Source organism: Peromyscus californicus, unplaced genomic scaffold (assembly GCF_007827085.1).
Source record: "Peromyscus californicus insignis strain IS unplaced genomic scaffold, ASM782708v3 Scaffold_11__1_contigs__length_118956290, whole genome shotgun sequence".
Classification (NCBI taxonomy): domain Eukaryota; kingdom Metazoa; phylum Chordata; class Mammalia; order Rodentia; family Cricetidae; genus Peromyscus; species Peromyscus californicus.
This window is the reverse complement of record NW_026294402.1, coordinates 102,180,815-102,202,464: the sequence shown is the minus strand read 5'-3', so window position 1 is coordinate 102,202,464 and position 21,650 is coordinate 102,180,815. Positions and strand designations below refer to the sequence as shown.

Genomic DNA, 21,650 nt, shown 5'->3' with positions numbered 1-21,650 from the left:
AGTAGCAATTTTCTCTTCTGAACATGCCCTATTTAATGGAAGGATGTCAAGGTGGAGTTTTATATGGAGGAGAGACCATGTGTTCCCAGGGACACACGGTCAATCAGAGATGCCAGGCACGATTTCAGCTTGAGGGTGGCTAGGAACCCCTCCCCATTCCCTAGGGTCTCTCATTAGGGGGTTACTAGGGGCCCAGATGTGGGGCAGGGAAAGGCTGAGCTTCTGTCCCCCCTTACCTGGCTCCACAATGGACCCTCCTTGCTTTGTGCCCTGCTGGTCTCAGTTTGCATCGGGATTCTAGAGCTGAGACCCCAGGGAATCTTGTGTTAATTAGGGTTATAAAATCCTGCCCAGCTGCTGTCGCCTTTATGGTAAACCCAGGAAGCTGAGCTTTAGTTGGCCTGAGCTTCAGGGTAGGGGGTGGGAAGAGGGTAAGGAGCGGGAGGGGCCTGGGTTGAATCCCTGGCTGGCAGGGCTAGGATAGTCAGCACACCCAGCCTATTGTCTGGAGGCTCTGGATGGGGAGCTGGGGGCAAGCAAGAGGCTGTTCACAGAAGATACTGTGGGGGACCGCCACGCCCCCACTCCACCAGTGTAAGAGATAATTCAGTGGATTCAGACTCTGTGTGTGTGCACTCACAGTGAGGTTCAGGTCCAGGGCAGAACGGACCAGCGGTCAGGGTTTCTACCTTGAAACCCACCCCCTAACTAAATTTACCAGAGTCCATTCAAGTTTGGGGTGCTCTCCAGCATCTGAATGGCACCATGGCCAATACTGGCCTATTCCCCCAGAGGTCTAGTCTCCTGTGGCCGTATATCTTTCAAGGCCTTCTTCTCTTTGCAGTAGGGGGCAGAAGTGGGGTAGAAGGAATACACTGCACAGGCAACACAATGCAGACATCAGATTCACAAAGCCACTCCAGGCTGTGTGACCTGAAACAGCACTCGGGCATACCGGACCCCCACAGGTCTGCACAGAGCTGTGGTTCCAAAGACACGTACTCCATAAACACACCTCCGCCGAGTTAAGCCCATCCAGAGGACAACTTTGGTGACACACAGGAAGAAGCGTGCTGGGTTCTTTCTATTGTGGCCCCCCACCCGCCCTGCCACCCACGGACCCACTAAACACAAGCAGTTCCTATCCCCAATGTCACCCTTCTAAAGTCTTTGCCATGAAGTCAAAGCTGCCACAAAAGGCCTTGCTCCCTCCCCCAGAGTACCTGCTACACAGAACAGACGTCAACGGATGGGCAGGGCAGGCCCTGATCCAAAATGTCTGCAGATCCAAGGAGGGCATGTAGGGGGCCCCTTGACTCGGCACCTGCCCGTCAACAGACGCCGCCCAAAGCCGCGCCTGCCACCTCCTTTGCTTCCTTGGCTGTGGCCGGGCCTCTGAAATAATTAGCAATTCTGCTCAACAAAACGCAGGCCCGATGGGATAATAAACTCCAACATCTGTCAGAAGAGCGAGCTCCTATGGAATTGCCAAGAGAAACATTTTTCTCCTCATTCAATTCACATTTAAATCGAAAACAACCCCGGCAAGTCTGCGCCAGGCCTGCGGCGCGGGGCTCCGGGAGCCCACAAGCTGTTCCTGGGCCTGCAAAGAGGCTCGGACGAGTGGCGATCACTCACTCAAATTAACAAATCATTTTATTTAGAAATGAAGAGAATTTGTAAGTGACGGATGGCTTCAGGGCCACTGAGGAGAAAGGAAAGCCAGCCATTGGTCCCACACAAGGTAGGCAGCTCTCTGTCGGTCTCCCTAGCAGAAAGGTCTTCCGAGGAACACAGGAACCAGTGCTCTCCATTTTCACAGCTGCCCGGTAAGACAGACAAGCTAGGAATCACATTGCCATTCTAAGGGGGTACACTGAGGGCCAGTAAATGCCCTGGGTCCTTAGTTGAACTTGATGGCTTGAAAAAGACACAGGTATTACTCTGAGGGTGCCTAGCCAGGGCGGGCTCTATCCCAAAAGGAGCCTCCTCCGCCTGCAATTCAACCTTCGGCTGTAGGAAGTGCTATGCAGAGAGGCGGGAGCCTTGTGGGACTTCAAGGTTGGATTTGGAAATGGAAGAGCTTCTCCAGTATAACTATACTCCTGTGACAGGAGCTCCAGACTTGAGTTCCAGGCCCCGGGCTACAGTTAGACCATTTTTACATCGAAGGCTATCCACACTTGGATTGTCATGGGCCCTCTCATGTATGGGAACCTCTGAAGGCCAGCTACCAAATACCAAATAAAGACATACTGCTGGTAACAAGCTCCAGACCTTGCCAGACCCCTCCTTAGGGCTCTACTTGTCTCCATCATACCTCCCCTTAGGACCTGGGAAGTGCCTGTACATTAACATCAGGTCCCTCTTTCAGGCTCTCACAGGACTTAACTTCAAACAGGCACAGCAGCCTCCTATGGGAGGCAGGGGTATTTTTTTTTTTTTCCTTTTTAATCACAATGGTCTCAGAGCCCAGTAATTATTTCTTTTCTTTTTTTTGTTTTTTCAAGACAGGGTTTCTCTGTGTAGCTTTGCACCTTCCCTGGAACTCGCTTTGTAGCCCAGGCTGGCCTCGAACTCACAGAGATCCGCCTGCCTCTGCCTCCCAAGTGCTAGAATTAAAGGTGTGCGCCACTACTGCCCGGCCTAATTATTTCTTAAATAAACAAAAGAATGGATGGATGTAAGGGCCTTGGCTGCCTAGACATGTGTGAGACAGGGGACACTGGATGTCTGTTTATTACGATACATTTTCATATCCTTATCCTTCTGCACGGACCATTGCTTCTGCCCAGAACGTTATTCCTCTCATTCCTCTCCAGTCACTGCCTGGGCCTCTTCAGCTTAGTCCCCCTCATTTTGTACCCTTGTCACTGTTATGGCTACAGCCCACTTTGAACCAATGCCCCCACCCCCACCCCAGTGTTGGGAACTGAACACAGAACCTCACACATGCTAGGCATCCCCTTACACCACTGCTACAGCCCCAGCCTTGGACCAGATTTTCTCAAGTCAGCTGGGATCTGGTTCCTCTTTGCCCTTCCTTGGGCCTCGTTGGGCCTCTTGAGGTTGAGGGCATGACCCACCTTTGAGAGTTCCCTGGTTGGAAATGTCATGAGCTATTAAAACAAATCTAGAAGGTAGAGAGGGCTTGTGGAGGGCAAGAAGACAAGATGGGGCGAAAGGGTTGTGCCCTAAGAGAAAAGGTGTCCAGGAGGGCAGAAGGAATGCTGGGGCTGACGGTGAGGTCCGGGGCCTACCGGAAGTGGACACGGTAGGAACGGGTTTATCTGTATGTGTGTATGGTGCCCAAACCAAGTTCCCCTGGAAACTTGTACAATGCCGTGTGGCTGCAGCAGGAACCTTGAAGGAGCAGAGCTGTGCCTTTTCTCATCTCTCCCAGCTCTCCGGACTTTCCTAGCATGCTTGGGGGATTAACAAATGTGTAGAGCTTGGAGTAATGGGGTTCGGGGAAGACTGAAATACACCACAGTGGGAGGAAGAACACTGCCATCCCTGGTTGGCGAGTTAATGGGCCCCCGCAGAGGAGCGCGAAGATGGCGGTGCTGGAAGAGGCAAGGCCGGACACACAGGCTCCTTTCCTACGCCTCTGCCATCCCTAGAACCACGGCATACCTGTAAAGGAAGCAGGCACTGCCTGGGGCTCAGCAGGGCTGGACCGCCAGCACAGGCACACAGTAGGTGCTCAACAAGTCTTCAAGAGTGACCTTTGCCTTCCTCAAGAGGCTGCCAGGATTCTGATGCCTGGCCTCAATCCTGAGTCCGAGGTTCAGGCTCCTCCTGCCCTCTGTCCTTTCTCCCTCCGCCACCTCTTCCTCCACAATGCCTTCTGTGGCCCCCTACCTTTTCTGTTTGCTTGTTTCCTTTTTTGTGTGTTTATATTTGTGCGTGGGTGGGGGTGAGGGCGAGCCTGTCTTCCTCAATCCCTTCTCTGCCTTATTTTTTTTGAGACAAGATCTCTTACTGAACCTCGAGCTGACCAATCAGCTAGACTGGTTAGCTAGCAAGCTCCAGTGATCCCCCTGTCTCCACCTTCCTAATGCTGGGATTACAGGTGTGTGCCACCATGCTTGGCCCTTTACAGGGGTGCCAGTGGCCTGAACTTAGGTCCTCACACTGGTACAGCGAGCATCTGGCCAACTGAGCTATCTTCCCAGCTCCTGTTCATTTTTTTTAAATTGATAAATAAATAGCTCAGGCTATCCTCAGATTCACTATATAGCTGAGGATGACCCTGAACTTCTCATTGTCCTGCTTCTACCTTTCAAGTTCTGGCACTGCAGGCATTTGCCGCCATGCTTGGTTTCTGCCTTTTCTAAATGGCCCACAGGTTTCTTTAACTCCCCATTCCTGTGGTGATAGTTCCCTTAACACTCACTTTCAGGCTAGCTGGGGTGGTCTCAGGGTCTAATAAGCAGGGGCCATGCAGGGTGTCTCAGGCGGGATGTCGAGGGCAGCCTAGACGGTGTGTGTGTGTGTGTGTGTGTGTGTGTGTGTGTGTGTGTGTGTGTGTGTGTGTGTGTGTGTGTGTGTGTGTGATTCTAGCTGAGCCTCTATCATAGGCCCTTCTCTGGGGCCTCCTGGCTGTGTCTATTTCCTCGGCTTCAGGCTGGAGCAGGAGAGGGAGGTGCAGGGAAGGGATTGCCTAGAGGTATGCAATCCTTTGGTAAAGTCTCTGTTCCTCTCGTGGCTGGGGCCTTGCCTGGCTTGAATTCTGAGTTTCTAGGCACGTAGGAGCTTACATGGAGATGGCCTCTACCTTGAGGGTGGAGAAATATAACCCACTGGGAGCATCTCAGGGTAGTACGTAGGTATCCCTGGCTAAATCTGTGAGTTTATGACATGGTGACTAGGGATATGGGTGGTGGAGACTCAATTCTATTTCCTGGGCTAGGGAGAGCTTTTGGTAGAGAGTATCTATACCCAAATTCTCTAGAGATGCAGCCCAGGAACTGCTTAGGAGTCAGCAAGCACAATTACGGTTTGACCCAACAAAGAACTTTTAAACAATTCGAATCATGAAGCAGGGAGCCCGAGACATAGTGGCATCTCTCTCCAGAGTCGGCATAGATTAACAGGTCACTTGCCTGGGAGAAAGAGCCGTACTAGCCCCCTCCAGTTCTATAAATTAAAGATTCTGATTTGGTTCCCTGATGTCAAGGACCTGTATCTCCAGCATCCCTGGGGCCTTGATCTTGTGAGCCAAGATCTGACAATGTGCCCCTGAGCTCTGAGTTGGAATTTGACATGTGATGCTTCGGTGACCTAATTGGTGACCTTGAGACCCATGATACCAGCCCTGGGCTGTAACTTGCTTGGTAGGTTTTTCTTTAGCTTGCAACCCATGGACTCACATCTGACCCTAAGGCCACCACAGCTAACAGCACCCTCATAGAGAAGCAGGAGGCCCCTCTACTCAGGGAAGTCCTGGCCTGTTTAATGGGCACATGTTGTATCCCCAAGTGACTATGCAGGATGTAGTGGTGGCACACACATGGCCCCTAGAAGCTCCACTTTGAACATGACATCCAGGCCCTTAGAAATTATTCCCCTGGCAGAGCTGGGAAGCCACAGAGTGGGGTATCCTCCTTGGGGCTAGAGCCTGGTTCCCAGGATCCACCACTCAGACCCAGACAGGCCTGACTTCCACTCCTTGCCTTCGCCCATCCTGCCTTCTAAGAGGAAAATCACGGGGAAGTAAACCTTGAAGGGAGAAAGGAGAATGTTTTTAATTAAAAGTTTAAGAGAATTCACATCCCGAGGGAATCACAGCAAGAAGAGGCGGGGAGAGGAGGGGCGGGGGAGCAGAAAAGTAGGCCACACCAGCTAAGGCTCCAAGCCCAGCTCTTCCAGTTGCCTCGTGCACTGCACGGCATCAGCGGGCTGGGCCCTGTGCAGTTCAGCCTCAGTTCTCCACCGAGGAATGGGGATACCGGGCTCAGCTCTCATGGCCAGCCTGGGACCGGTCTGAGTAAAAGCTTAAAGCTGAGCATGGTAGCGCGCATTAATAATACTAACACTCGGGAGACTGATGCAGAAAGAACATCAACATTGGCCAGCCTGGGTTACCTAGTAAGACCCTGTTTTAAAACAGAATCAACACAAAATCAACCAACCAACTGGCTTAAATTAGGGACCGCTCCCTCTGTCTAGCCCCAGACATTTCTGATCTCATGAAGATTAGGCTTGAGGCTTGGGTGGAGCTGTCACGTGGCCAAGGCCTGGGGACACGCAACCCACTGTGAAGTTCTGCATGTATCTTGTCCCCTTGCCTGAGAACTTATCCATCACCTCTGCCTACTTATGTTGCACTTGCCTACTACACATTTGTCTATCACATGCTGGGTTGTGGGTGGCAACACCACCGTGTACCTCACTAGTCTGAACCCCGTGATTGGGCAATGCCTGGGTGTGAATAAAATAGGTGGAGACTCTTAGGAAGGGTCTGTGTAGTCTCTGTCTCCTGACATGGGAGGGCTCTAACGACTGATTTTCTTCTACTTACCAGGCTGGGGCTGGGATGTATTAAGGGGGTCGCTTCTTGTGGGGCCCTGTGTGGAGGAAATGGGGCCAAAGCTAACCTGTGAGATGTTCCTGCACCCAGAAGTCTCTCTTTACCCCTTGCACCCTTTACCGGGAGAGGAAAAAGTGAAGGGGAAATATGACAGACGCAATAGTTTGCAAAATGAACTAATTACATGGTAGTCACACAGGGAGATGAGATTAGCAGAGGAATATTTGATAAAAGGAAGCCTGGTGTACACATGAGTGGCAGCAAAAGGCCAGTGTTCTTTGGAGATTGTGGAACTTGGTACTCCTGCTGAGACTTGGAGAATGGGGGCAGTGGTCCCCTGAATTAGACCATAGCCACAAATCTGGGTTGTCCCTACTGTCTCCAGACTGTGGCTTACCTGTTGGCCTCAACTCTCCTAAGTGGCTGGGACCCTGGAGCCTATCTAAAAGCTGGCTAGAAGCAGGGCCGTGGGGTCCCCAGCTCTGAGAGCCAGAGCTTCAAGTGGTAAGCTCCAGAGAGCTGACAGCTCTGCTCACCTGCAGGCAGGAGTGTGTGTGTCCACCGCAAAGTTACCCAAGGCCCTGGGATTTGAGAGAGCCCATGCTTTCACCGCCCCTTGCCCGTAAGCATCCCTGCTACACTCCACAAGCTCAGGCTTGCCTCCCGACGAAGACGCACACGACCATCTGAGGAAGGTGGGCGGGAGAGAGGCAGCAAGTGCTGCCCACTTCCTGACAATTCCTATGGATTCTTGGGGTGTGGCCTCACTCTGCAGCCCACCCCCCTCCCATCTCTCCTGCCTCATACATGTCGGCACCAGGAAGTGTCCTGGACTCCCACCTCTTCACCCGCTGCAGTCAACCCACCCTGGCTGCCCCGTTGGATCCGGAGAACCCTCCCTTCTTCCACACTAGGCTGTAGGCCTTCAGCCCCTCTCCTGACACCCATGGCCTCTGCTTTCCCTCGAGTGCCCCCACTTCCTGTGTTGGAGACCGGGCGGACCACTCACTGCAGAGCTCAGGCACCTAGCTCCGCCCGGCTCTTTCCTCTTTCAGAATGTTTTCCCCTGCTCTCGGAGGGGCAAATTCCTCCTTCTCTCTGACCTTGGCCTCAGTGCCACTTTTCTGTGCTTCCAAGCCACTGGGACACCTTTCCAGAGAACCTCAAAGTGAAGTGGAGAGAGCCACCTTGTCAGGCCCCCTCCAGAGGCCTCCACATCCACAGTTTTGCGGTGTCTCGCTCAGAGGGAATCCCTCAGCAAACCCACCGCGTGGACTCTTAGCACCATCTCACAGGTAAGGCAACCAAGCAGAGAAACGCCCTGAGGCTGATATGACAGTGTGGTGGCTGTGACCTCACCTGTCTCTCTACCCAGGTGCCTTGTCCTGCCCCGGAGGACTGTGTTCCCAGTGAGTCCTTCTCTAAGGCACGTTTCTGGAAAACCTACTCCTTCACTGCCCTCGGGCCCTCTGTTCCCGCCTGTTTTTGAGAGCGAGCCTCAGCACTCTCCCCCACACAGTGTCTCATTCCCACGGTCCGGTATGGACATCAGCTTCCCTGGTCCACGGCCTCCTGAAGTCATGGTGTCCCTTGCCTTGCTTCTGCCTTACTGGCTGTCTATTCTTCTGGTCACCTGCCTGATGCTTAGGCCTCTTTTAGGCTGCTGGACCTGGTGACTGGGGACACACAGGAGGAGGGGGTTCTGGGGTTACAGGAGGTCAGAGGGACCCTGCACAAAGGGCTGGGGAACCCTGCACTTAGCCTCAAAGCCTTGAAGACTGCCTCTGCCTAGAAGTCCTGAGTTGTGTACGGGGGAACTTGCTTTCTCTGGTGCTAGCTGTCTGCCTCATCATACTTGGCATTCCTATGGACAAGGCGTGGGCTGTGGGTGAGGCGATATAGTTCACTGACCCTGAGCCTGCCAGGTAAGGGCTGAACCCCAGGTTCCTGGGAGGCTGGAGGGTGCAGCCTCTTGTTTTCAGAGATCTCCGTAGCTCGGCTCCAGCTGGTGTTGACACAGCAAACATGGGATGACTCCCATTCGCTGAGGAACAGTGGGCAAACAGGGAGGCTGTAACAAAGGGCCAGCCACCGTGACCAGCCTCCCAAACAGGCTCCAAGGCCTGTGCCAGAAGGCAGGAAGCACTGCGGAGCCCGGACTTTGGGAGGCACGGAGGTGCAAGTTGGGAATAGGGTTCTTTGTCAAGTCCCCCTAAGAGGGAGGGCTGACTGGGGGGGGGGCTGAAGGTCTACTTCTGGTCCCTGAACTTTGGTGTTTCCTCTGTGTTCTTCCTCCCGTTCTCTCTCCCTTCCCTGGCTAAATCCTCCTCTTCCTAGGTCCCTCAGGCTCAGCCCCCAGTTCCACACATTGTGCCATGGTTCACAACACTGTCACCTTCAGCAGACTGTGCTCCCTGAGGTCTGTGCACACTGTCCCTGTCCCTGGTGACATAGCACAGTGCCTGCGCAGGACAGGCAAGTACTTAGTACTCACTAACAGAAGCTGAAGCAGGGGCACCTGAAACACCCAGAATCCTGTGACTTGATAAGCCAGTCACTACCCCTGTGTCATGTCATGTCACGACCCCGAGGTCAGCGACACCAACTTCTGACCCAGTACTTTCTCCCACAGGCACCCGCTGTCCCCAGGGAGGTGCTGCCTATGGCAGAGTTTGAAGCGCAGAGACTAGGTGAGAGTCTGCTCCTAGAGCATGCTTCGAGAGCGGACCATGCTTAAGGATGTGCACTAAGCATTCCAGAGATCAGGCAGTGAGTTCCGTCCCTAGCTTCACCTCTGCCACCTCGCCTCTTCCCTGCAGTGGAAACTGAGGCACGTGAAATCTGCTCACGCTCCTTCCTAGGCCAGTGCTGGAGTAGACATGGCTGAGCTCTCCCCTCCTTTTCGCCTCTGACAACGCCTCCTGTCTTCTAAGACTCAGTTTAAATTGCCACCTCCTCCAGGCTGTCGCCTTAGACTTCTCAGTTCCATAGTGGCTAATCTGCACACGGACAGCTCATAGGTTATTGTCTGTCTCCTTGAAATCGGGGGCCCAGAGGGTCAGGATCACTGGCTGGCTCACTGCTACCCTCCCCAGCCCCCCCCCCCCACAAGGATTTCAGAACAAAGGGCCACATGCTATTAAAAGTCAATTAAATTTCTCACTTCTGTGATCTTAAATTAGTCTGGTTTGTCCCTGTGGCGCCTGTGGGTCTTTTCCTCTGCCTCCTAGGATCTCTCCACTCACCAGCTAGGACTCCCAACCCCCACCAGTCCCAGAAGAGTAAGCACAAGCAGAGGGGACTCTCCCCCTGAGTCTAGGCCCTGTCTGGGGAGTGGAGTACAGCGCTCCTCCTTGGGCACAGGGACCATTTCCTCCATCTTGTTCGCCCTGCCCCTGAGTCAGGGCAATGCTGTTTCCTGGCCTAAGACATCCCAGTCATCAGCTCTTCCCTCTGACCTTCTAGCACTGGGAGAACTCAGCTACAGGGTGTGTGTGTTTCATCTCCCAGACCTTAAGGATGCGGCACCCCAACCATCAGCCTCTTCCTTTCAATAGCAGGTGCTGGGGAGTGGCGGCGGCCCTTCCGGGCCTTTTCCTCTGGAGATCCCAGGTGAAGAGCCCACCGCACAAAGACAACTTGAGACTAGAGGAGGCCAGCTCCAAATAGACAACCTGGCATTTCTGGAGGCCCAGTAGGTCGGCGTCAGCTGGGCAGGTAAAGATGAAGGAATGAGGAGACCCTGGGACCCCTTGGCTATGCCCCAGCCACACAATACCTGCACGGTCCCCCTAATGACCCAGGGGGACTAGCTCTTGGCTCCAGCAGTACAGCCTGGAGTCCTCCAGAGCATCTCAGGCTCTCCTGGCCATCCAACCAGGATGCAGGTAGGAGAGGAGGGCTCCACACTCACGTCCACTGGGAACTGGGAACAGCGTGTCTTTCTCTTGCTCATGCTGACTGATTGACTCCAAGGACAAGGACGCTTGGGTGTGTGGAGAATGGTCATCAACTTCTACACACATTCAGGCCACCTCCTCTGAGGACCCTTCCCTGACCTCTATCCCGAAATGGGGGCTTAGGAGAAACCTCATTGCTACCTGGGCGCCACCATTCCTGCCCCGCCCCCCTTCTTCCCGGCCACACACATGAAAGGTGTTCCATAGATGCCCATTCACTAATCCAGTGCATCCTTATCCCCAGGGGCCCCCAGGCGGCTCCTCTGGGTGGCACCTTGCCAGGAAGCAGCACTGTTTGGGTGAGGGGAGAATAATCAGCTCTAAACGCTGCAATCAGAGAGAAAAGGCTGCTCGGGCCCTTGGCGCCTACGCCTGCGCCTAATTGGCTCCACGTGTCTGCAGCTCCTTTCAAGAGCGGGAAAGTGGAAGGGTCAAGATCTCTTAATGTTCGTAATGGAAGGGAGGCAGAAGCCACCGCCAGCCCCACATAAACACCTTTTAATTGCTCAGAGAAGGGTGGGCGGAGGCAACGGGTGCCACAGACTCCCTTGCCGGTCAGCCCGCCATTACTGTGCCTGTTTTGAGCTTCCCGGAACTGGAGTCTGACCCCAGAAGCTGAGCTCCGGCAGAATCCGGAGCCACAGTCCAGCGTCTGTTCCACAGATTCTTACGAAGCTCCTACTGCAGGCCAGGCCTTGACAGATGACTCGTGGCCTGGATTTCCCAGGACCAACCTATTTGTTGAACCCTCATCAATGAATGCACCACTGGACCCAGCTGAGCTGGCTTCTAGCTGCCTCAGTACCCAGTCATTCCCTTTGCTGCCTCTTCCAGGCAGCCTTCTCTATTGCCCCTTCGGAAGAAAGGAATGTTTCTCTCGCTGAGGCTGCCCTATTCCCTCTGCACTGCCTGTGGGACGTCTGTTCATTACTGTCACATCGCTTGTGCCATCTGACCCGGAAACACTAGGCCGTACTTGGAGACACAACTGTTAGAGTGGCATGCTACTGGCATCTAGTGGGTAGAGGGCAAGAATGCTACCAAACACCCTCCAGGGCCTGGAGCAGGCCCTGCAAGGACAGATCCAGTTCAAAGCGCCTGCCTCCGGTGCTGAGGGTGAGAGGCTCTGCCTGAGATGAGGCTTTGGAAAGAAAGCAGCAAATAAGTGGGAACTGGAAGGAACCTTCTTCTCCTGTCCCTGGCCTCTACCTCCTGCCCCTTCGAGCACCCAGCTCAGAGCTCCATTCCTAAACAGACCCGGCCACACCGCCAACATGCGTCAGCTAATTGGGTTAAGTGGCCATTAGCAGGGCGGCTGCACTCAGAAGGGTTTTTAATTTTACTCTTTAAATGACACTAATTCCGCAGAGGCCACTGATGGTGGGGGTGCCGCCCACTGGAACCCCTAGATCCAAAGCCAGGGCTGTACTTCCCCCTGCCCCACCCATGTGAGCCTTGTGGGGGCCCCTGGGAGGGACACTCATTGTCTAAGAAAGAAAGTGAGGGAAGAGGGATTTGTCCAAGGTCACTAGGTCATCACAGGTCAAGGTCCTGTCAGAGGCAGCCAGTGCCTCATCTTCTTTTTCCTTGGTCCTGTCCTTCTCTAGACAGCTAATGCTACATGGTCATCATGGTAGTACATATGAAGGTGCTGTCAGTCTGTATGGCCTGAGTTTCTAGGTTCTGGAGTCCCAGCCAGGCCTTACCACTGCCTCTGGCTTGTCTGAGTTGGAAGGCAAAGGACTTCCTGGAGCAGGCTGTCAGTTTCCACACTGATGTGCACAGTAATCTGCTTTGGCCTAGGTGCCCTGTCCTGGGTGCCCTGACCCGGGTACTCCCATTTTCTGGCAATTAGCTCCCCAAGGCATCATGCCCTGAGCCTTGCCTCTGGGCTTATCTCCTACTTTATCCAAGACCTTTTCTCTAAACCACACGGCAAAGGTGCCAGGGATGGGTGGCAAGCAGCATACCCTTCAAGGACACTGTCCTTTATGAATGACAGCTCCTGGAGTTGTGAAGCTAGAGGTCCTGGGCAAGGAGGCTGCTCACGCCTTTAGTTTTATTTACGTTTCTGAGACATGGCCTCTTGATGCTGACAGTTGGTTTTGAACTCTTGAACTCAAGCCATCCTCTTACCTTAGTAACCCACCGGCACTGTAGGCACCGAGAAGGAAGTTAGGGACTGAGGGAATGGTTTTGATGTGAAGGTAGGAACACGGGCCACCCTTCCCTGCTGCAACTTCGGGTTTATCACGTGGTTGGCCCTAAGTCAGTATTGATGACAACACCGAGGGGGATGTAACAATGAATAAATGACCATTCCGAGAAAGGGGCTGTGTGCCAAGTCCTCAGTTGAGAGGATGGGGACATAACAATCGTGCTTCAAATCTGCCCCAGTTCTCATGGTGTACCATAGGAACTCAGGCACCTTCTTGTCCCTTCCGAGGCTCAAGGCCCTAAAAAGCCCTGGCTCAAAGGCCTCATCCCCTCGGTAGTTGAAGTTTCAAGACAGGGTTCCCTCTGCATGTCCAAAGCAGAGAGACTAGCATGATTCTTGAGCCCGGGGACACTGCTTGCTTGTGTTTGCAAGGCCCTGAGCTGGCCTGCTTCTATCTGACCGGGCTTCCGGTCAGGAAACATCTGACGGACCCTGATTGGACAATACAGTGAACTTGTGTCTTGCGGTGCTCAGCTCCCTCTTTGCAAGCCCCAAATTAAGATTCAAGACCCGATCAAGGGTTTTCAATTGGATTACTGGGTGGGGTCCAGGGAGGGAGGAACAATGGGATGGGGGACGGGGGTCAAGACCCCCCAGGCCCCTCCTTTCATTTGCACTCAGGCTGCACACAAATGTGGGAAGAAGAAAAGGACCAGAACTTGATTAAAAGCAAATTTAAAACATAACGAAGTTCAAAGCTTACTTTGAACAATTAGAACCAAGGAGTAGGTGGTCCTTCTGTCCTCTGGGGTGCAGGGTGAGCCTGCAACAGGAGCTGCTGGGGTGGCAAGGGTTTTGCCTTAGTGCATGCCTCGGGACTGTGGGGAGCCCCAGGCCGGGCTCTGAGTCAGGAAGACCTGTGTTCAAACTATGGTTCTCCTATGTCCTGGCCTGACACCTCCAAGCCTCAGCGTCCTCTAAGAGGAAGGGGCAAAGACTTCCTTTTGGGGTTGCTATGGGAATGATTTGTGATACACTGACCACATGGCGAGTGCCTTTTCCCATCATTCTTCCACTGAAAATCATTTTGTATTTGGCACTGACTGTGTACCAGGGAATAGGCTGGTATTGTCAACTCAGTTGAAAGGAGGCAGATATCTGTCCTGTCTGTCAGGCAGGGATGAGTATGTGGGGTACAGGATGAGAGTTGGACTAAGACTCCAAGCCCATGGCCATGCCCCAACCCCCTCTGCTATTAGGGTTGGTTGTTCCTGTGTTTCTGAGGAGGATGGCGGGGCCTGGGTTCTGGGAAGCTTCCACTGCCCCCATTCAGCGCAGCCCAGCCTCTACCAAGGTAACCCATCCTAAAGTCTTTGAGCAACACCTCCAAAGACTTGAACATGACCTTTTCCACATATCCCTGACGCCAACACTAATTTGGGCTGGCCAGCCAGATATGGTAGTACATGTTTGTAATCCCAGCTCAGGAGGCATGGGCATATGAGGCCAGCCTGGGCTACATAATGAAACCTTATCTAAAAAGAAGTTTGATCAAGACAGCCACATTCTGTAAACTGGGAGGGGCCAGGAAAACCAGGAAGCAGAATGTAAACTCGGGGTCTGGAATTGGGGAGGGGCAAGGAGACAGAACAAGGTAAAATGGGACACATTTGGGAGAGGCAGTGGGATAGGTGTGGGGTGCTAGCTGGGTAGGTAAGCATATGGTTTAATATAAGTCGAGAGAGACCTTTGGTCCCCACAGCTGAAAACTGGCTTTGCCCTTCTGTGAAAGTCTGTCTTCCAGCTGACTTCCCTCATCTGTGACCAGGAGATCCAGAAGTCAGGTGAGACCAGGCTATCTAGGCATAGATCTAGGTTTGCTGGGTTCATAATTGTTGGGAGGTCTTAGAGCCCATTTTCCCTCCAGTCAGAAGGCCAGCCCCACCCACTTCTCTGCACCTGGGTCACACTGTGAGGGACAGCAGGGGTCCAGCTCCTAGAAAAGGCAACTCCTTCTTTATCGGGGTCTAGATATGGAGGATCTAGGCTAGCTGCCTTGACTTGATCCTGGCCATAGTTGTGGATGGATGTGCGAATTTTTTAAAAATTGCTTTATTGAGATTTAATTGATATAGCAAATTCAGTCACATTAAACATGCATTTCAGTGGTTCTTAGTAAAATTAGAGTCATGCAGCTACCACCATAATCTAAATTTAGAATATTTTCATCACCACCAAAAAGAAACGCTGTATTCACCAGCCCTATCTCCTTCCCACTAGCCCTTGGCAACCAGTGAGCTAGCTTTTCATGTCTGTGAATTTGTCTTTCCCAGACATTTCACAGAAACAGGATCACACATGTGGCCTTTATCACTGGCTTCTTTCACTTGGCATGATGCGTTTCAGCTCATCCATGTTGTAGGGCATATCAAGATTTCTTCCTTTTTTTAAAAACCAGATGTTGCTATCTTCTACACAGGCTGGGGGCAAATACAATGGTGCCACTGATCTAGGGTCAGAATGGATGCTTCTTGCCCATTTATGAATGACTCTGTAGCTCCTGAGAGCCCCTTCCCGCCTGCTGTCCTTGGAGTGAGCAGAGGCCTGTTTGCGTTGTCAGGCTAGCCTGGCAGGCCTTACCACTTATGGAAACCCAGTGCCTGAGAGCTGCAACCTCTCTGAGTATAAACGGGGAGACTGAGGCCCGGAGCAGGCAGAGAAATATTTAAGGTCTAGGCAGAGCATGGACTCCAGCCTTCCCCATCTGTGGTTGCCTCTGTGTGATACCCTCCCCACCAGGTCCTGCAGCCCACCTAGGGGTACACTTTACCAACAAGTCACTGTTCTGACCCAGCACTCACTCCACCACCCACAGACAGACCAGGGGACCGGGAGGAATGAGGAAGCCCCAAGGCCCTGCAGAAGGGAGAGGCAGGACTGCCTAGGTCTGCCAGGTCACCTCACATGCAGCCAAACCCAATTACAACTGCCATGACCGCCCACAGCGCTCCCTGTAGCTGTCGCTCCTGCTGAAATTCAGGGATCCAAGTGCTCTGTGACGGTGAGGGCTGGAACACTGCCTTCAGTCAAGGTCACTCCACCTAGCCTTCCTTTGATGTTCCCATGCCCCGGACACACTGGCCTACCTTCAGGGCCTGCACCTTCCTGTCCAGCAGGCTCTCAATGTCCCCTGCCACCTTCTCCACCAATTTCTGCGGTTCGTTCTCTTGGACTTCAAATAGGTTCCGATTGTCCTTGTAGATCTAGAAGGAAGCAGAGGTTAAGGGTAAGGCCAGAGTGGTCCGTAACTCCCATGCCACAGCCTCACACACTGTCACTGCATGCATAGCTCAGTTCAGCCCTTATCCCTGTAGGACCCTGGCTTTGGCCCTCAACAAGCCTTCATGATCTCAGGGGAGGGGAACACGGAGCTTGCTTGCATCTGGGATGAAGGTCCAGTGGGGGCTAGTTGGTGGCTGGTATTGGTGGTTGATGGGTCCAAGTTTGCCTTGTCTGAGCCTCAGGGATCTCCTTTCAGGGGCCATGAATCATATCCACTGTTAGTTCAAATTGGTTATTAGCAGCACAGGGGAAGGGTAGGCTGGATAGGAAGCAGGAGGCAGGGTATGCGGCGAGGGAGACGGAGCTAGAAAGCATATATCATAAACCACATCCCGACATGAGTACGTTCTCACACTCACACACGCACATACATGTGCATACCCACAAATGAATCTCTTACGTGTGCAATATGCATAGCTACTTCTCCACATAGCCCTGGGCAATGCGCTTCTTTTGCGGGTGCTGCCCTAGGCCATTTGCAGAAACTACGGAGAGTTCTAGGAGCCCCTTGGGGGCTCCTCTGCCATTCAAGGCACAGAATATTGAGGGAGACCAGGCAGGAAGAGTTAATCTGCCCATTCCCCTCCTTAGGAGGTGGAGTCTGAGTACACATGCATGTAAATTGATGGTTAGCACGTGACGTGGCTTGACACTGCCATCTGTGTGCACATGCCAGCGTGTGGGCTTTGGAATGGGTGAGGCTAAGCCCTCTAGACACAGCCTGGGAGCTGGTATGGGAGTCTCAGAGGCAGATTTCTGCAGGTGTCTTTGTTCGTGCTTGGGGTCTTGGGTATGTGCATGCATATGTATGCGTTATACACCAGTGAGTGTCTCCAAGCCTGACCTGGACCGTGCATCCATTCAAATGATTCCAGGAAGTTTGTACCAAGTTGGCTCCTTCGCCACTAGAGGTCAGAGGCCCAGCTACCATGGCAGTGCCTTGCCACCAGGCTGTGCAGAAGTGGGGGCATGTGGAGACAGAGAGGACTGGCGGTGAGGGGCAATAAGGAGGTGACAGAGGCGCCTGATGAGAGACGGACAGGCAGGGTGTGATAAGGTCGGAGACTGACAGAAGAGGTGTAGAGATAAGGACTCTGTCATCTGACAAGACGATGGGCTGGGGGCTGGGGGCTGTAGCGCCTTAGCCTAGCTGCCTGCCCAGTGCCTGGCAGCCCAAGGGTTACAGCAGCACTCAGAGCAGGCACAGGCAATCCTCTCCTCCTGCTGCCATCCCCCATTCCTCTCAGCTTCTCTTTTCTTTTTGTCCTTCTCTTAGAACAAAATAATTTGTGGTGAAGTCGCTCCTTCCTACGGAGCTGTGGCAATTAGGGGGTGAACGGCAGAGCCTGTTTGTACATCCAGAGAGGGCTGAGGCTCTGAGTGGACACCAGGGCAGGTTGTCCCATAGAATCCAGGCTCAGCCTCTGGACTAAGGTCCTCGGATGGTCCTCTGTGATGGAGGCAAAGGAAAGGAAGAATCAGAACCCAAGGGTTGCAGAGAAATGCAGGGAGCCGGTACCCTACATTAGGGAAACTGAGAGTCCGACAGAAGAGCACAGTTCTGGACACAGGACCGAGTGTCGAAGGCAGGCTCCATATCTTTTCTGACCCATCCTTCTCAGGTCTGGAGGTTTAAAGCACATCCTCCGCCTCCTTGCGTTGGACCATGGTCTGGTTGTGCAGCAGCCATGATCTGGGCTACACAGTCGAAGCAGCGTCCAGCCTATTTGTGCCAGCAGGGGGCGCAGCTGCCCGGCTTCATCAGGGCCAAGGGATGAAGTTCCTTTACATTAGATTCCCTTGTCAAGGTCATTCCCAGGCTCTGAGGCTGCGCCATGCTGGTTTCCTGACATGTCTTCTGGAAACATCTGGGAACCCCTTTCCTAGGCTACAATGCACTTTGAAGCCTCTGTGGCTACTGGGTTGGGACCAGCAGAGCGAAGAGATCTAGTGTCAGGGCTATACCTCAGGGTCCCAACAGGTGACACAAAGCTTGGAGGCTGAGGTTCTTCCAGAAATGAGTGTTCGATTTTATATATATGGGAGTCCTTACAAGCCAATGAACAACACAGTTCATGTCCTTGGAAACCTGCACTGTGTCACCACGGCTACTGTTTAAGATCACCAAGGCTGAGGAGGTAATCTCAGTCCCCTCCCTGCCTCCACTCTTCTGCTAGACATGCCCGCTGAGAGCTGTCCAAAGCCATCAGCTTCATTCCCGAGGAGCCAACCTCCTTCTGAGTTTTGCCCAAGTCCAGCCCCACACCCTCAAGTCCCTCCCTCAGCCACCCGGTCTTTTCCCCTAACACCTCAGTCTCAGCCCTGGAGGTGATAACAGAGGAGTCCAGACACCAGGGAGCCACTGATAGCACAGAGCGACTGCTAGCTCTTTTGCTGTCCCCGCAAGCACCCCGTCTGTGTGCAGAGGACACTGAACAAAGGCATATGCCCAATTCTGTGTTTAAGAGCGGAGCTTTGGGACCTAGGTTTCACCCCTCCACCTCTGCCTGTGTGAGCTCCCAGAGCCCTGCATGCCTCTACCAGGCCTTCTTCCTGTTCCACCTCTACCGAAGGACCTACGATGGTGTCCTTCTGCTGGCCCCCGGTGCCTGCATTTGAGCCTCTCTGGACTGTTGCTAGCAGGCCTTGCTCATGCTATCCCGACCACTCTGTCTTCTCATGTGCTCTAAGTCCTGTCTAGAACGAGGAAGTGGATTGTAAGGAGTTTCTGGTGTACTGAAGACAGAATCCTAGTGGCCGCTCAAGCTGTCAGGCCAGCCAGTTCCCAATCCCAAATGAACCCCTGATATGCAGCAGCTCCTGAATGGCAGACCTCTGATGTCTCATACTTTCAACATTCCTTTGGACCCGTTCCAGCTGCTCTGTTCCCTGGAAGGGCCCTGAGCTCAGCCCTGAGCCCAAGGGAGATACAAACGGCACAGTTCAGCAGGTGCCCTTCCCCAGAAGGAAAGTCATCTCCACATTGATATGGGCCAGGACGCTGCTTTCCAGCATGGACCCAGGAGGGAGCCCAGAGAAAGTTCAATGCCTGGACCCTGCCAAGGGCTAGCTCCCCACCAACCCCAACCCCTAGCCTTGGGACCAGCTGGGACATGGCAGAAAGGCCAGAACACAGGGTACAAGGCCTCAACCACAGCAGGACTACTCGCCTGCTCGTTTCCTTGGCCCAGAGAGTTATTTGGAAAAACCACAGTTCCTACAGCAATGCTGCCTCAGCAGTCCTCACCTTTAACCATAGAGCTGGTTTGAGGTGAACAAAGGGGCCAGTGAGGTCACAGGCTGCTGCAGCTCTTCAGCCATCCATGGTAGTGGAGCAAGAGGCAGGGGCTTCATCCCACGGGGGGTGGGGGTGGGAGGGAGGAAGGTGCTGGGATGGGGATGCAGACAGAGCCATGTAGGCACATGGCAGAGGGCCAGAGGAACATGGCCTGCAGGGTGGCTAAGGCAGAAGGGACAATGTAGGAGGCTGTATGGAGTCCCTCGTTCTACATATCATGGACTTCTATCATGTACTTCCAGTCACTAGTTTTTAAAATGTGTTTGTATCATGGGCAAGTGTGTACAGGTGGAGGTCAGAGGTCAACATCAGGTGGCATCTTCAATTGTTCTCCACCTTATTTTGGAAGGGGGGCAGGGTCTCACTGAGTCTGGAACTCACTGCTCTGGCTAAATTGGTTAGCCAGCAAGTCCCAGGGCTCCTCTGTCTCTCCAGTGTCCCAGTGTTTATAAAGGTGCTAGAGTTTAACCTCACATCCTCATGCTTATGTGGCAGGCCTTTTACCAACTGAGTTGTCTTCCCAGTCCCTACCTATGGTAGTGACTCAGTAGGGTGCCTTTCCACCTTTAGGGTACACATACTAGCTCTGCAGTCCCTTTGGGGGCCCCAAACCCTCTGCCCAGCCTCCTGCTTTCTTTTTTTTTTTTTTTTTTTTTTTTGGTTTTTCGAGACAGGGTTTCTCTGTGTAGCTTTGCGCCTTTCCTGGAACTCACTTGGTAGTCCAGGCTGGCCTCGAACTCACAGAGATCCGCCTGGCTCTGCCTCCCGAGTGCTGGGATTAAAGGCGTGCGCCACCACCGCCCGGCCAGCCTCCTGCTTTCTAAGGACAGCCTTTCATAGACAAGCAGTGAGCCTGAAGGATGTCTGCGGAGCAGCAACCTTGGATGGGAAACTTGAACACTTGTAGGGCAGAAGGAGCCAGCCTCCTCCGCAGACGCTAGGAACATTCCAAAAGCTACCAGAGGAGAAAAAAGACCTCAGGACAAGTGGCATGGACGGACCCCACCAGAGGCATTTCACAAAGTCCTAGCAAGCCAGCAACAGTGGGGCCCAGACCTGAGCCAGGGTGAGAAGGGAGAGGGAGGAGGGAAGAGAGAGAAAAGGTGGGGAGGCCAGGAATAGTCCCATTGGCTTACCCTGGGCAGGTGCTTTACATACTTGGCCTCACTGATCCTTGATGGCTCAGGAAGACAGTCCATTCTTGTCATCCCCATTTAACAGGCAAAGACGCTGTGGGCTAGAGAGGTGAGGTCCCACAGCAGAGCTTGAATCTGAACAGGGCCTGTCTGATGCAAAGCCCTTGCCTTAGGGTACTTTGTAGTTCTGCCCTGTGCATCTGTCTCTAAACTTGAAGGTAAGACTTTTCAGAAAGGGGCATAAGGGTCTGAAGGGATGAGCTGGGAGTTTGACCAACAAGAAAGGAGCTTGGGGCAGACACGATGATGCTGAAGAGCTGGGGGCCAGTGGGGAGGCAGCCATTCCAGAAGGGAGGGGGCGGAGGACCGGCAGAACCAGCTAGATCCTCTAACCAACCACATAACCCTGGGAGTGAAAACAGGCACACTCTCGAGGCTTCTCTCCGCAGTGAAGGTGAACGGGCCCTAATCTCTGGAAAATTAAATCAGAGAGAAAATGGAACAAGAAAGATTTGATGCGGGCTTGCCTGCATCTGTTTACCTCCTCAAAGGCCCAGGCTCAGCGTGGGGCCCAGAGAGGTGCCCCAGCATCCCGGCCCCCATTCTGAGCCTGGTATCCCCGGGTAAGCAGCTGCTCTCTAAAGCCTCTTTTACCACACCTCTTGGTGTCTGCTCCTTTGTCTGACAAAGAACAGCCAAGGTGGGTGCCTTAACTACCGGATCTTTCATGCTGCCAGGCTCCTAATGGGGAGGGGCACAAGTGGACTCGATGGCAGACTAGACCTCCTGGGGAAGAGGCTCCTGGGGTCCGGCACTGATGATGGGTATCCACTGCTAGACTGGGCTGTGCTAGAGATTAAGGAAGCCACACCTGAGGGTCGTTGGTAGCTCAAGGCCAGCGAGGAGGTAAGGAGAGTGGAGGACAGTAGTGACCAGCTCAAGATCCCCTAAGGCAGGCAGAGTGGAGCCAGTGTGAGGCGCCGGCCTCGCCTCCGGTAGGCTGCTCAACCAGGCTCCTATCTTCATCAAGGGTCATGACACACCACTAACCATCCTTGAAGACAGAAGAGGGATGCAAGGCTAGGCAACTGGAGTTCTTTCCCTTTTAAGCACCTAGGATATGGGGCTGGGGAGATGGCTCAGCATTTAAGAACACTGGCTGCTCTTCCAGAGGACCCAGGTTCAATTCCCAGCACCCACATGGCAGCTCACAACTGTCTGT

General features: G+C 53.4%; 1 protein-coding gene across 11 annotated transcripts in view; it reads right to left on the bottom strand.

Annotated features, from left to right (window-relative positions):
- Positions 1–21,650, bottom strand: part of Cacna2d2 (calcium voltage-gated channel auxiliary subunit alpha2delta 2) — a 133,782-nt gene that overhangs the window by 51,867 nt on the left and 60,265 nt on the right. For all 11 annotated transcript variants that reach the window (XM_052719894.1, XM_052719899.1, XM_052719826.1 and 8 more), the window contains exon 3: positions 15,799–15,915. In XM_052719894.1, coding sequence (XP_052575854.1) covers positions 15,799–15,915 — 117 coding nt within the window. The remainder of the gene's footprint in view (positions 1–15,798; positions 15,916–21,650) is intronic.